We start from the raw sequence: 17,361 nt of genomic DNA, 5'->3' as shown, positions 1-17,361 counted from the left end.
TGTGAGAAAAAAAGTCTGAATTTTGAGCTTTTTTTCTCGCAATTGCGACCCTATTTCTCAGAATTGCGACTTTATATCTCAAAATTGCAAAAAAAAATTTCTCAGAATTGTGAGAAATGCATCGTGTTGTGAGAATTGTGAGAAATGCAAAATATAAATGCAATAAATCCCGTTGCATTTATGTTTTCAGTGAAAGTCTGTTTCATTTTAATGACGGAAATGTTTTTTTTATGGTTTTGGTCTAAGTTAAGGCAAGACACCACATGTGAATAAGGTAAAAAAAAAAAAATTAATATAAATATAAAAATAGATATTACCAGACTTCCCCAGTTGATTGAAAACATTTAAAAAAAATGCAATTGCAAGTTTTTTCATTTTACATCATGATGGTTTCTTTCCACTACTCTGACACAACATGTTATGAAAATCAGTCTCAAAATTGACCATAGCATGAAAAAGCGTCTCGTAGTGTCTTGCCTAACCATAAACCCCGCATCTGAGTCGATCAAATGTTCATTTCTCTCGTTTCTATCGTCCATCTCCTCATTTCTAGACGACACCAGTCACGAGGCCGAACCGTCCCGGAGCGACGTGTCGACTTCAGGCCTGCGACACGAGACATCACGCCCCCTACTGGCCCTCCTGCTGCTGTGCATCTCTGTGTTCCTCACCTTATAGCCCCTCACCTGACCCTGAATCAGCCCTGCGGAAACACAACACAGCGGACCGAGGGCTTGGAGATCCACCAGGAACACTTCTGCTCTGCTTTTCTTTTGTTTTCCAAATATTTAAGTGGTCTTTCGCTGTCTTTTATTAGGAAAAGTCGATTAGCCGCGCAAAGAAGAAATGCAGATCACCTGTTTAACCAACCGACCAATCAACTTTGACGGCCGCTCACGGGGGGGATTGGCTGGAAGGAAGGGGGCGGAGCGTTTTATTTGCGTCCATTGGACTCTTTGGTGGGTAATTAGAGCGAGCGTTGAGAAGCGCCGAACACCCTGTGAGAATTGTTCGAGTTGAAGGTGTCCCATAAAACAGACATAAGCATCAAACCTAAACCGAGTTCACCGGCTCTGCTGTTAGCGATACATATACAAAGACTTTTTGCCTTTCGTCCTTCGTCTGCCTTCTCTTAACAAAAATGATTGGAAGAAGCGGTCGGGTATGCACTTCGTCGCATGGATCTTCCCCAATAGAAGGAAGACGCTAGATGAGTGTGTTCGTCTAAATAATCTGATTTGTGTGAATTTGGAATTGATTCTATACAGCAATTTGAGGGACTTATCTTAGTAGACCACACCACTAAAACAATGATTTTGTATTTTGTAAGATAAACTTAACTGCAACATAAATATCTATATTTTTCCTATGACCTTTTATCAATTGATATGAGATATCAACATTGACGGATCATGGAAATTCTGTTCTTGTCATAACTGTGTGTCCGGCTCTATTAGGAACCAAATATCGAAGGGGACTCCACGTTTCATATCCAACGTTTGTTTGAATAGGCCTTATACCGTACACGATACTAATATCTCCTGGAAGTGCTTCAAATTCAGCATTTCGATGGGGGAATTAAAGTGAAGATTTGTTTGTTTTTCATTACTGCATTTGTTTGTTCTGTAGCTGTTAATCAGTGCAATTCTGACTCGTTTAATATGCTGATGCGACATACGCAAGACATTATAACATGGGCATTCTCCTCCGACAGCCTTACATACGACGGAGGAACAACCGATGGGCGAATCTCACCAAAACCGTCAAGAACACCATATTTCATCCCAGAATCAAGACAAAAATAAGAATTTACATTTTGCATAAACAAAATGAAAACCGTTTTAACCGTTAAGATTGTAAATATAATAAAAATATAAAAAAAGTTTTTCCCACACCCCTATTTTGGCAAGTAGGGCATAAAGGTCAAAGGTTGCTGTTCAGAAGTCACATATATAGAAAGCCAATACAGTTCAAGACTCAGACCGTATATAGCTTAAACTATATATAGTATAAGCAGACATTTAAAATATTAACAATGTATATTTTAAATGAAAAGGTAGTGTAACAACATAGAAACACAATAAAGCTGAAGCCACAAGTGTGGTCAGGATGTTATCTCTAAAACTATGATTTTTATGAAACATTTTATAAGACCATGTCATGTGAGTTTTTAGAGATTGCGGAGCAATTATAATATTTTATTGCCCTTTAAACACCCAATGGCACTCTATTGTCTATTTCACTCGACAAATCTTTCATTTCTCTGACCGAATCTTTATTATTTATCTATAAAATTCCCTTAAAATCCACACTCTAGAAAATGCTGGGTTGTTTTGACCCAAATTTGGGTCAAATATGGACAAACCCAAATGTTGGGTTAAAAATGATTAAAAAGTAAATATTTTAATGTTGATAGTGGAAGTTGGGTTAAACCCAAATGTTATGTTAAAATTTTAACACAATTTCAACTTTCTCTTTCAACTGTAATTTTTTTAATTACATTTTTAACCCAACATTTGGGGTTGTCTATATTTTACCCACATTTGGGTTAAAACAATCCAGCATTATTTAGAGTGCTTTTAAAACCTTCGTCGACTCTTTCCGTTTGGTGACACTCTAAACAATACTGGGTTGTTTCTACCCAAATTTGGGTAAAATATGGACAAACCCAAATGTTGGGTTACAAATGTAATTAAAAATTTTATTGTTGAAAGTGAAAGTTGAAGTTGGGTTAAAATTTTAAATTACATTTTTAACCCAACGTTTGGGTTCGTCCATATTTTACCCAAATTTGGGTTGAAACTACCCAGCATTTTTTTTAGAGTGAACAGTTGTGCAAAAAAATCACAGAAATGTTGGGTTAAAAATGTAAAAAAAAAAAAAAAAAAAAAATTACAGTTAAAAGTGAAAGTTGAAGTTGGGTTAAAATTTTTAATTGCATTTTTAACCCAACATTTGTGTTGGGTTAAAAATGTAATTTACAGTAAAATTACAGTTGAAAGTGAAAGTTGGAGTTGGGTTTAAAATTTTAAATTATATTTTAACCCAACATTTGGGGTTGTCCATATTTGACCCACATTTGGGTTAAAATAACCCAGTGTACACTTTAGACTTTTAAAACCGTCATCGGCTCTTCCCGTTTGGCGACCCAAATTTGGGTCAAATATGGACAAACCCAAATGTTGGGTTAAAAATGTAATTTACAGTAAAATTACAGTTGAAAGTGAAAGTTGAGAGTTGGGTTTAAAATATTAAATTATATTTTAACCCAACATTGGGTTGTACATATTTGACTCAAATTTGGGTTGAAACAACCCAGCATTTTTTAGAGTGATCAGTAGTGCAAAAAAAAACCCCCACACACCTCAGCTTAACTGGTGAAGTATTTAGATGTCATGATGGATGACTAAGAATCGTAAAATTAATCTTCACAGATACAACTTGATCTGTAAGTAAATGTTAAAATTAATTAACAAGTATTTTTTGTTGTTAGTTCATGTTAATGTCACCCAATGAAACCGTTAACATTTCATTAGCAGATGCTTTTATCCAAAGCGAGGAATACAAACGATTCACATTAATCGCTCAATGAACGGTCCTCAAACAGGCTTCAATTTCTTTATGAAAAATGCTGGGTTGTTTTAACCCAACTTTGGGTCAAATATGGACCATTGGGTTACATTTTTTAATTACAATTTTTAACCCAACGTTTGGGTTTGTCCATCCATATTTGACCCAAAGTTGGGTTAAAACATCCCAGCATTTTTAGAGTGTAACTTTGTGATCTGGTGAGATGTGATCGGGACGTGTTTTTGTGAGATTCACCCAAATAGACTTTAAACGTGTTTGCCTGGTCTCTCCCTTCGTCAGTGTGTGAGTGGAAGACCCTCGCGAGCTTCAAGATTGAAGTAGACGGAGAGTCTCGTTTCTCCAGTCAGAGAATATACGCTTTCCTGACAATAAAACAAAACTGTGGACTTTTCAACCAGTCGCAAATCGGATAACGTTTTCTGCCTTTTTGCTTCTCGATAGGCCTGTTTGGCTCTGCTAGTCCTGCCACGCTCTCGGAGATCCCCTGCGTTTCGTGTTTGTTTTTTGTGTGAACAGTAACAATGCGATTTCAGCAGCTCGGCTTCGCGGCGTCAGGACTAGAGGAAACACACCATATGTGCTCCGTTTCATGGTTTTACACTATGAAGGAAACTTTTGAAAATCAGCTTCAGTAGTATTTGTATCATTTGTACTCCAATTATTACCATTAATACCATGCTTTGTACACACTTTGAACTGGGAAACAAGAATCAGCGTATTAAATGGATACTGTGTATCCTGAAGTAGTCGAAAACATAACATTATAGTGTTAGAATACTACTTGTTTTTTGTACCTTTCTGGAGGACAAGAAAAAAAAATAGACACTTCATAAAACATTGATTATGATTAATTATTAATTATTATTATTCAGCATCATTGTTATATGTTATTATGGATACCGCATTAAATGTTATGATCAAAATGTGTTGTACATAATGTTTGATATTAAGGTATTAATTTGATTCACGTGTTTTTTCAAAAAAAAAAAACTGAGTAAAATGTTGGAAGTGAATGCATACGACAAACGCAACGTTTTCTGCAGCCAATGAGTGGACACTTTTGAACTGTGTTCTGAGGCTCTCAGCCAATAGGAACGCTTCATCTACCTTTCTGTTTTTTTTTTTTTAATCTCCTGGCAAAGTTTTTCATTTCCCGCAAGGATGCGATGAGAAGAGGAGCGACGGTTTCCGAGTCGTCTGTGTTTTTTAATGGAAGGAACTTGCTGGGTTCATAACGTGGCATGTGCATGGACTTGATAAAGATAAAAAAAAACGTTAAATAAAGTGTTCTTTTGGCTGTTTTCACCTCTTCTTTTCTCGACATGTTTGTGAAATGTTAGTCTTTCTTCTCACCCGTAAGTGTGTGTCGTAGTTCCACTGAAACGAGAACGTTACACAGGAGAGTTGTGTAGTTTTGCACAAAGCGCTTCGGCTAACGGCGTCTAGCACTACTTCATGATGTTTTGCTGAAGGTTCTTGAGTTTTTGTACTTTTGTTTCTTTCAATGATTCTGAGAATAATTCATCTGCCATCGGTCCACGTCAACAGAGCGCCACAGACTGAAGGCCCGTTCACACCAAAAAACATATCGATATTAGCGTCCACGTTAGTTATTCTATACGTGCTGCGATTTCTTCATCTGTCCCTTTAAATACTCGAGCTCTTAAAGCAGGATGGATTCTGATTCCAACCATATATACATTTTGTAGAACTATATCTTTATGGTTTTTAGAAAGATTAGAATATGCTGCAAACGTTCATCAACTTAAAAGGTGAAATTAATATATTATATAGACTCATTACATGCAAATGAGATATTTCAAGCCTTTATTTGTTGTAATTGATGATTATGGCTTACAGATATGAAAACCTTTTCACAATATTCTAATTTAAAATTTGGGGTTAAAGCCATAATCATCGCAATTATAACAAATAAAGGCTTGAAATATTTCACTTTGCATGTAATGAGTCTATATAATATATTACACTCTAAAAAAAGCAAATTTGGGTCAAATATGGACAAACCCAAATGTTGGGTTAAAAAAATGTACAGGTGAAAGTTGAAGTTGGGTTACAATTTTAAATTACATTTTTAACCCAACATTTGGGTTTGTCCATATTTGAGCCAAATTTGGGTTAAAACAACCCAGCATTATACACTCTACAAAATGCTGGGTTGTTTTAAGCCAATTTTGGGTAAAATATGGACAAACCCAGACATTGGTTTAAAAATGCCATTTAAAAATGTAACCCAATGGCTGGGTTTGTCTATATTTTACCCAAAATTGGGTTAAAACAACCCAGCATTTTTTAGAGTATTACTGAAATAAATTAACTTTTGCACCATATTGGTATTTTTCGAGTTTCATCTGTTCTCGTCTTTGGTGTGAACGAGTCTTGACTCTCTCTGTCAGGGTCGAGTGACATTCGCACGGTCAGTTCTTGTGTGTGAATTTGAACTGAACTGAACAGGAAGTAGAATTTAAATATTAATTAGATTGATAGGAAAATGAATTTGCTGAATTTTAATTTTTAAAAAATACTAAAATGATTCTAATGTGTGTGTATGGATAATTCGCACTGAAAAAAAAAGACAGGTATTGTTTAAAATTAATTTCTTTGGATTTCAGTCCATCAAATGTCATGTGTCCTGTTTGCAGTTCGGTTCATCTGACTGACTCTGACAGATTTAGTGATGGTGTTTTACACTTGCCTTAGTCAACCAACACCCTTACTGGCGTCTCTGTTCTCCTCACTGAAGTGTGCTGGAGAAATCAAGTGTGTGTGTGTGTGTGTGTTGATTCAGATCACATTCACTCCTGTACTTCTGATGACACTGGTTCTGCTGGTTTTTAATTTTCTCTTCTGTACTTGCTTTTTTTCCCACTGTACAAACAGGAAAAAACTTTTGAAAAAAAGAAAAGAAAAAAAATTAAGTTCTGTATTTGTATATACACGTGTCTGAACAACTATAAATAATAATTAAAGAAAACAAATGCATTGCTTGGCTGGTTTATTGTGCTTGGTTTAGTCGGGGCTAGTTGGGAATATTTCTCTAAAACTTTACAAAAACTCCAAAAGATACAATGACATGCAATAAAAGACCATTTCTAACATACTTCATGCATTTTTCACATTCATTCGCACTGTAAAAATGAATGCGCTTTTTCTAATCAATAAAATTGTGGCCACAGATTACAAGCAAAATTGAACAAATTAGAATTGAGTAATAATTAATCAAATTATTCCTTAAAAGTTAACCATTTAAAATGAGTATAGTTTACACCACAAAATTAAACAAAAATATCTGAATAACAGACAGACATCAAAGATTAAGAACTCTTTATTTTATATTGCCAAAATTGAAGACACCTGATGTTAACAAGCAGAATCACTGAAGGAGAAAAACGTAATTTTAAAACAAACACCGATCACCATAATGGTGACTTAAATGTGCGTTTTTTAAATTATTTTTTTTTAAGTTTTACTCATTTTAATGGTTAACTTTTAAGGAAGTAATTTGATTAATTATAGTGTGTTAAATTGAATTAATAATATTGCTTGTAATCTGTTGCCACAATTTTGTTTTGATTATATAAAGCGCATTCATTTTTATGCGATAACATCACAATGGTTTCTATTGAACTAGTATAATTGTGAACAATGGAAAGACTGGAAAATAAATGCTTTTTTTGACTCATGCACTCAGACAAACCTGCACTGTATTCATACATTAATTAATTAATTAACAGTAACATTAGGTAGCACTGATTTGATTAAAATGTTTAAAAAATGACATGCAAAGATCTGATATTCCAAGAAAAACATTAAAAATGATTTCATACTTTATTAAAGTTATGCATTACACACAAAAGGGATTTAATATATCACCATATGCATGGGATTTTATTCACAATTTACATAAAAGTGATTAAAAACAATGCACAGTATATTACATAAGACATTTTTGAAGATTTTGAGTAAAATTTACAAACAAAGAGTTTGTAAAATGTACTTCAATCGGAGTATCGGAAAGTAAAGTAGAACTCTAACTGGCCGAGTTAAAATTACTGGTAACACTTTACAATAAGATCTCATTTGTTAATGTACCGTATGTAACATTTGTTACAGTATTTATTCATCTTTGTTAATGTTAGTTAATAAAAGTACAGCTGTTCATTGTTTGTTCATGTTATAGTGTATAATACAACTTTTGATTTGAATAATGTAGCCTAAATGTCGAAACAGTAACTAAGATTAATAAATATTGTTACCATTCATTCTTAGTATTAACTAATGAAACATTATTATGTGTTACCAAGTTACTTATTCTCTTTGATAATTTTACACAATTTAAGTAGATTTGACTTAATCCCGTTCATGTGCAAAAAAAAGTCAATTTTACAAGGGAAACACTTTACAACGTTAACATTAATGAATGCATCAATTAACACAATTACAGCATTATCTTAGTTAATGTTATTTAATAAAAATGTTCATGTTGATGTTCGTTCACAGTGCATTAGACTGCCAAAAGTAAAAAAAGGAGTGCAAAAATCTGATCAAAGAATTGGGGTTCAGAAACCAATATTTCTGTCGATTTTTGCTGCCTTGTCGAAAAATGTTATCGTAGCGCAAATTGATCACAGAATGCTGATTAAAGTCGTATGAAATACAATTATAATACAATTCTAAGTTATGAGTACTGTATACTGTAGACTACTGTTTTTATTTTTAAAACGGTGTGAAAAGTAAAAATTATCATAAAATATTAATCTTTGACTTGTCAAAGTACACCTTTCCTCATAGTAACTGAAACTTTCAGTTATTCTTTTTCAGCTGGCTGACCGTACAAATATTTATATGGTAGTAAGCATTTTTTTAAAGGGAAATTATACATTATATAAGTATAACAGGAAAATGTAACGTTACCTTTAAAAAAAAAAAAAAAACTGTGAGTCTGCACATGCGCATAACCGGTAAGTAGCAAATCTCGACTGAATCTTGATGGGTAGCATGAATCGTCAGAACACCGGCACTTTGCAACAACACAGCATTGTTTCGGCAGCGACTGAACGTAGCGTATGTCGGAATAAGAAATACAAGGAAGAATTGCAGTAGCTGCTACAGGCTAGAGAAGCTAACGTTAGCTCCTTTGGACCTAGCTACCACATATTAACTTTAGTTTGTCAAAATATTGCGCTCTCTCCTGCTTGGTAAGTCCTTCTATATATGATTTCGCACCACAGGGTTTTTTCTGTGTTTTTTTAGTGTAACAATGTGTTCCGTAGTACATAAACTGTGCAGTCCATGCTCTTGTTTACATCCGAGAGCCTCCATAATGGCCGCTCATCCGGGTTACCGCCCAGAATGTGACGTAGTGAAAACCCTCTATTCATAAACACACACACTTCACTAATTTTATATTTATTTTAAAATCTATTTCCTTTTTTGGCTTTGGTAACTATTTTCAAAAGGCAATTCAAACCTTATATAATGGATGTTCTAGTTCTGTTAAATTGAAAAAGGGCACTTCAGAAAGATTTAGTATATCACGTGGTATTAGACAAGGTTGCCCGGTGTCTCCATTTTTGTTTCTTTTAGTTGCTCAAACAATGGCCACGCACATAAAAATGTCCCCCTTTTTAGGAATTAATGCTGTTGGTAAAAATTTTAAAATTTGCCAACTTGCGGATGACACAGCTATCTTTTTAAATGATCGTAATCAAATTATGACTGCAGTAAATAGTATCAAAAAAGTTAGTGATGTATCAGGATTGGTAATGAACATTAACAAATCAGCATTGTTCCCCCTCAAAAACTCCAATCTGGCCAGTCTTGATGGAATACCAATTCATGAAAAAGTGACATATCTTGGAATTGTACTTTGTAAAAATAAAGAGGAACGTCATAAATTAAATTTTGATCCAATTGTTAAAAAAATACAATCTAAACTAAATTCATGGTTAATGAGAGACATATCTCTATTTGGCAGGGTCTTAATTTCAAAGGCAGAAGGTATATCACGCTCAGTATATGTTGCCTTATTGCTAGATATCCCAAAAAATACAATTAAAGAATTGGATAAAATACTGTATGATTATATTTGGAGGAAAAAACCCCACTATCTCAAAAAAGATGTTATTACTGGATGTAGAGACCAAGGTGGTCTGGAAGTATTGGATTTTCATACTATAAATAATACTTTTAAAAGTAAATGGATTATAGAATTTTTGAAAAACCCTGACAGCTTCTGGAACGCTTTTCCATCATATTTATTTAATAGTCTTGGTGGCATACATTTTCTACTGAAATGTAATTTTTCTGTTGATAAAATACCCTTGAAATTAGCTGACTTCCACAAACAAGCCCTTCTATCTTGGATATTGATTTATAAACACAACTTTAGTCCACATAGATACTTAATTTGGAATAAAGAAATCCTTTATAAAAGGAAATCTCTATTTTGCCAGACATGGTTTGATAGAGGTATTCTGTTAGTAGGACAGTTATTGAATAAAGATGGTTTGCTTATGTCATATTCAGAATTTCTTCAAAATTTTAATTTCCCAGTGACACCAAAAGAATACGCAGTTGTATTTGATGCAATCCCTACGGGTTCACTTCAAATTTTAAAACACATATCATTCTCAGATATTAGGGTTGAATTTAATACAATTTTTATTGGAGATATAGACATTACAAAGAAAAAATGCAGCAATAAATTTATTAGAATTCTAATTTCGTGCTCGATTCCACCTGCTGCAAAAATTTTTTGGTGTTCAACCATGGGTGATTTAAATTGGAAAAAGGCAAATACTTCTATTCACAAATACTGTATTAATAATAAAGTGAAAGAAGTTTCATTTAAAATTTTGCATCAAATTTATCCTGTTAAAGATACTTTAAGAAGATTTAAAATAAACATAGAAGAGTCTTGTGTTTTTTGCCAATCTAATAAGGAGACAATTTTTCATTTATTTTATCACTGTATGTACACAAAAAAATTTTGGTCTGATTTGGAAGAATATATAATTACAAAATTGAATGTAAACATCAGAATCAATATTTTTGATGTCATGCTATACTTTGACTTTTGTGGTTTGTCAAAAAAAATGATTTTTGTCATTCAGTTGTTTATTATCCTTGGAAAATACCATATTCACAAATGTAAATGGTCTAATTCACAACCTTGTTTTAAGGCATTTCATTTGGACTTTAAATTATATTATAAAACAATAGAAAACATGGAAAACATGAAAGCTACAAGAACATTTCATCTCCTGAAGGAACTGCATATTTTTAAAAAAAAAAAATTTTCCCCTTCTATAATTATATTAATTTATTTGTTATTATCCTCTGGTCTATACACTATTGATTTAATTTTGTTGAACAGGTTACATTATCTGTAGTGTTCTCTGTACCTATTGTCCTGTGTGTTGTTCAGAATAAAGTTTAAAAAAAAAAAAAAAAAAAAAAAAACACACACTTCACTATCACATCTGACGTTTACGAAGTATTTGTGAATCAGGAGATGAGATTTCGGGAAGTTCTCTTTAAGCGCAAATCACTCTCATATTTACTCGAATATGTACAAATGTTTCATGAATGAGACCCTCGGGTCGTACTTTCCGGCTACGTCACGCGTGACCTTCCCTGGCGCATCTCCGAGATAGTAGAAAATTTGCATTTGTAGTTAAAAAGTATATAATTATTATTTTATTTTTTAAATGGCCGATCGTTTCACTAGATCAGACTCTTATTCCTCGGCTGGATCGTGTCGAGACTTTGTAGCTGCACTGAAACTCACATTTGGAAAAACCCTGGAGTGTGTTGCTCAAAAACCTTATAATGTATTTTCGACTGAAGAAAGAACGACATGGATATCTTGGATGACATGGGGGTGAGTAAATTATCAGAGAAAATTTTTTTACTTGAACTCAAAAATGAAAATTCTGTCAGTATTTACTCACCCTCATGTTGTTCCAACCCCGTAAGACCTTCGTTCATCTTCGTAACACAAATTAAGATATTTACGATATTAAGATCACTCCTCCATACTAGTCCATAGGCTTCTTGAGGGAATGACTCTTGCTGGCATCGAAAAGTCATTAAAGACATCGTTAAAATAGTCCAAGTGACTACAGTGGCTCAATCTTAAGTTTATCAAACGACGAGAACACTTTTGTGCGCAAAAACAAACAAAAATAACGACTTTATTTCAACTATTCACTTCCTTCTCCATGAGCCTGTAGTCAGTTAGCGTAGTGTGATTGCGTAGAGCTACGTCACACGTAGGCTCACTATTGGCCGACGCTGGTCATGTGTGTGATGCGTGTGACGTACAATAACAGAAGCTTACGCTATTAAACTAGTAACCTGACTCGCGCAGAGGGAGAAATAAACGAATAGTTGAAATCAAGTCGTTATTTTTGTTGTTTTTTTGCGCACAAAAGTGTTCTCGTCGTTTGATAAAGTTAAGATTGAGCCACTGTAGTCACTTGGACTATTTTAACGATGTCTTTAATGAATTTTCGAGGACAGCAAGTCATTCCCTCAAGAAGCCTTTGGACTAGTATGCAGGAGCGATCTTAATATCTTAAATATCTTAATTTGTGTTCCGAAGATGAACGAAGGTCTTACGGGGTTGGAACAACATGAGGGTGAGTAAATATTGACAGAATTTTCATTTTTGGGTGAACTAACCCTTTAAATGAATATGCTGTAAGTGTTGTTCTTCATGTTGTGACTAGTTACTCTGTTTACAAATGAAACCTTATAGTAAAGTGTCATCAACTATCGACACACTCCCAGGACCGCTTGTGAGGTTAACACTGATGGACGGCTGGTAAAGATGAATCTGTTTATTATCTGTTCAGTGTGTGGCTCTGATGACATCATCAGTTAGCGAGGCCAGCGTTTACGTTCACGTCTCACGGGCTCTTTGACCGCGGGTCATAAATTTGATTCTAATGATTTTGTCATTCCGTTCAAACAATAACTCTCCAGCACACGCTTTTATTTGACCGTTGATTTATGCCTTTAATACTTTGATGGCAAAAATAGTTTAACTCCACTCCGTAATGATGCGGGGAATGAAATACTGGCTCAATTCATTTTTCACATTTAATTAGTTTATTTTATAGCGCTATCCATCAGCATTGTGTAAATATATATGAGGAATATGTGGCAGTGCAGAACGCATTGAGAGGAATATGTTTTACAGTTGATTTCCTGTGAAATAAATGTTGGAATTATTCATGAGCCTTTCATAATTTTAATCATATTCTTAGGCCAGATATTAAAGACAGCTCACCCATCGTTCAGCCTTCATTTGAAATCTCATGTTAAAAAAAAAAAAATAGATAATTAGATAATTTTCTAAATGATCTCTCATCTAAAACTACAATTTACCTTAATTTATGTGATTCAAGGATGAATTATTTAATGCAATCATGTCTAATTTTGCTCCGAAATCGCTGCAGGTTACAATCATTCAAATCCACGGCTAGAGAAAACAAACATTTGCGTTATTATACCTTAGACGCATTTTAATATTGTTGCAACTTCTGAAACCATTTGATAAGATTAACAAAATTATCCCACTAATGCATTAGCATCAACTATTCCGTTCCATTGACACATATTATTTTTATTTCAATAATGTATGAGTAAATGTTGAAATCAATATGAACTATGATTAATAAACATGTTAGATCACGTTAAAGGGGTCCTATTTTGCTAGCACTATTTTTGAACTCCTCAGAGTCATTATAATAATTCATTATAATAGATCCGCAACAATGGAGAATATGAGGAGAATAATGCATGAAAGCTGTTCTAGTAGAGCCTGAAAACTAAACAGGGACTAAACAGCTCAACAACTGTAATGTTAATATACAGTGAAACATAAACCAATATGTATGCAATAATGTTACGTTGAGATTAGATCACTCAGGACATACCAGAAAGCCACTGAAGCACCAATGAGAGCGGTTCGTCAGACGGACACACGGACAGCTGATCTATGAGCACATCGTGTGTGCCAGATGAAACTCACAGCAGATGTGAGCTAAGAGGGGATTTTATGTAACGTGAATCTTACCCAAAAGCCTGTCATACAGAGCGGTTCGCTTTCTTCTAAGTTGGGTGGATGAGAAACGCCGGCCAGGAGTGATGAAAGGATGAGAACACACAACTGATGATCACTGATTATTATCATCTTTTCTTCAACTGGTGATTTTTTTTATATCGTTAATCCAAACTATTTTTATTTGACTGCTGCATGCTTTGATAATACAAATGTACAATATAGCACACTGAACTAAATAATCAAATCTAATCAAAATAGCAATTATATATATATATATATATATATATATAGGATAAATATAAATACAGGTGAAACTTGAAAAATTAGAATATGGTGCAAAAGTGTGAAACTAATATAATATAAAAGGTGAAACTAATATATTATACAGACTCATTACATGCAAAGTGAGATATTTCAAGCCTTTATTTGTTATAATTGTGATGATTATGGCTTTCAGATTTGAAAACCTTTTCACAAAATTCTAATTTTGACTTTGGGGTTAAAGCCATAATCATCAAAATTATAACAAATAAAGGCTTGAAATATCTCACTTTGCATGTAATGAGACTGTATAATATATTAGTTTCACCTTTTAAGTTGAATTACTCAAATAAATGAACTTTTGCACTGTGTATATATATATATATATATATATATATATATTAGGGCTGTGCAAAAATTAATTGCGATTAATCGCATCCAAAATAAAAGTCTGTGTTTACATAATATATTTGTGAAGGCTGTATATAATTATTTTGTATATATAAAAACACACACATGCATGTATATGTTTAAGAAAATGTGTTATTCATATATAAAATATTTATATTTATATAATATAGATTATGTATTTATATTTATATATATACAGAATTTAAGCGCAATTAATTCTTAAATATATACATGCATGCATAGGTATTTATATATACAAAATAATTATATACAGCACACACAAATATATTATGTAAACACAGACTTTTATTATGGATGCGATTAATTGCAATTAATTTTTGCACAGCCCTAATATATATATATATATATATTATAATTATAACTTTATATTAACACCACTGCCATTCAATAATAATAAAAAGTAAAAAGATTTAGGATTTCAATAAAAAGATTTAGGTGTTTTCGTATCACATACTTTATCTGTGATTGACCCTAGGTGGGTCAGAAGGTCAGGAATGACAGCAGCGTGAGGTCAAGTGTCTGAAGTGTCCTGCTGATTATTCAGGGAATGAGGTTTTGAGTTTCTCCGTTCAGGACACTCTGTTCAGAGCTCTTCGTCGCACACGCTTCAAGAACTAATCTGAGGGAAAAAGCACAATAACTCCTGGCATTGGTGAAGCTTCATGCTAACGCTAGGAGATTACAGGACGCTCACAGGGCTTATTAGCTTTCCTTTCTCAAAGAGCAACTGAATCTCAAAGACCAATATCAAGTGCACAATCATACCACATTATACAGGCATTGATTTCAGAAGTCAAATCTTGACATTCAGATTTGTTTCAGCCCGCGGCCTGTTTTTCCTAATCTCGTGTGTCTCGAGGCTTTAAAGGAAGCCGCAGGAAAAGAGATCTGGAATAACGATTAGTGTTTAATCATGACCTTAATAACTAATATTTGAGTCACTTCTATTTCCCTACAGTTAATGTTCAGGAATCCCAAAATAAGAATTCATAAATCCAAACCAGCTGTCAGACAGTAAACCAATGGTATTTTCACTAGTTTTAATTTTCATATTTCCTTCTGTTTTTATTTTAAATTTAGTTTTTTTTCTTCATTTTTACATTTCTTTGAATAAGACTATAGTTGTCGTTTTCCCCGTTTTATCTCAGTTTAAGTTATTTTAATACAGGGTTCCCGCGGGTCCTTAAAAAGTCTTAAAATGTCTTAAATTAGATATTTAAAATTTAAGGCCATTAAAAGTCTTATAAAGTCTTATTTTTAGGTATGAAAGGTCTTAAATTTTAGATGACACTTCGACTCAGTCATATCTTAATGTTTTCCAAATTAAAACCATCTAATTTGCGTACGTATTAATTTTTTATCTTTGTGGATTTGCTTGTTCACGTGACAATTCGCGTCACATTCGCGGCAGAATAACGTCCGTCTCCTGCACGCGAGACAGGAGAGGAGGAGAGAAGAAAGTTGGCAAATGTCAGTTAAGTCGTAAGTTAATTCTTTGTGTGCGTAGAGGTGTGCGATGTGTATTGTCTATTATGATACTCTATTCTTTTAACGATGGACGAGGCACTGTGAGTGTGAGCTGACATCGCATTTGTCTCTCGTGTTTTCACGGCGTGATGTGTGCAGTTTTAGGCATAGACATGTATTTATTATGGTTATAGGTATGTCCCCAAATTAGTTTTTGCCTTATATTTATATCATGTTGTTATATTAGAATATCACATCAGTAAGAGTGCAGTTTTCCCGTGCACAAGTGTGATATTTATGTTATACAATAGTTAAATTAAAAATAAAGTGACATTGTGAGTTAGTTTTTAGTCATAACATTATCGATATTGTTTGTTTTTCCTTTATTTCGCCGACTAGAATTTCAAAATGAAACCATAGCAGAGTCTCAATGCAACAGAAAGCGATGATTTCATGAAGGAAATCCGCGTCTTGAACGAGTCATTTTAACGATTCAATCACTTGCTTCTTTCCCGTTTGAACAAATCGGTTGAATGAATGACTCCCTCATCTCGCTTATTAAGACAGCGATTTGCCGCCGCCTACTGGCTGTTTTAGTTTCATATTAAAAGTAAAAAAATAGAAATCATTTCACATTTAAATATTGAATATTGATTTTTTTAAAAAACCTTATAGCTTGATTTATGCAATTGTAAATGGAGTGTATTAATGCCACTTCTAAGGCTGCTTCTGCGTCTACTCTGCACTGCAAAGATGGATTTTTGATTGAATGATTTAATTTGACTGCTAACAGTGGTACTGTATAATTATTGTGTAATGAAATATTATATAAATAAGTGTATAATTACTGTATATACGTGATGCACGTGATGCATAACTCTAAATAAGTTTAGAAAAAAAAATCTCCATAAATAGGTGAAAATGCCCTGGAAATCAATTTAAGGTGGCAAATATTGCACATTAATTAATAATTTCTGTCACTGCTGTGAACTGACCACTGCATAGAATATGAAAAATATAAATATCTCCGTGAGTCTGCTCTCAACAACAGGCCTAAACCAGCCATGGCACCAGCACAAAAACACAATCAGTAAAATATCAACTAATTATTGTTGATAATAATTAGTTGATATTTTACTGATTTTGTTTTTGTTTTGTGTTTATCAACAAAACGTGAAAATATCGAGATATATTTTTGTCAATATCGCACACCCCTAATGTATGGTATTAATTTTGATTTCTTCAGGTCTTAAAAAGGTCTTAAAAAGCCTTAAATTTTACTTTAAAAAGTGCAGGAACCCTGTAATACACCAAGTAAAACTTTAGAAACTTTTTTTATTTTAGCTATGCGTATGTATATGTATATCAGACCCCATAGGGTTAAACAAATTAAGTAGGCTATGTGTATTTATTTACACTCTTAGAAGAAAAGGTTCTATATAGAACCTTAAAAGGTTCAGCGCAACATATTTGGAACTCCTAAAACTAAAAGGTTCTATACAGAACCATTTTCAATA

General features: G+C 33.4%; 1 protein-coding gene across 2 annotated transcripts in view; it reads left to right on the top strand.

Moving 5' to 3' along the window:
* The window catches only part of efna5b (ephrin A5b), a 143,834-nt gene extending 137,243 nt beyond the window's left edge, over nt 1-6,591 (top strand). For both annotated transcript variants that reach the window (XM_089119918.1, XM_039671423.2), the window contains one exon: nt 554-6,591. In XM_089119918.1, the coding sequence (XP_088976044.1) occupies nt 554-678 (125 nt within the window). In that variant the 3' untranslated portion in view covers nt 679-6,591. The remainder of the gene's footprint in view (nt 1-553) is intronic.
* Nucleotides 6,592-17,361: the final 10,770 nt, after the last annotated feature.

The sequence above is a fragment of the Pimephales promelas genome, chromosome 14 (genome assembly GCF_988280905.1).
Source record: "Pimephales promelas chromosome 14, fPimPro1.hap1.1, whole genome shotgun sequence".
Taxonomy (NCBI): Eukaryota; Metazoa; Chordata; class Actinopteri; order Cypriniformes; family Leuciscidae; genus Pimephales; species Pimephales promelas.
Note: the sequence above shows the minus strand (reverse complement) of the source record. Positions and strands in the feature narration are given on the sequence as shown.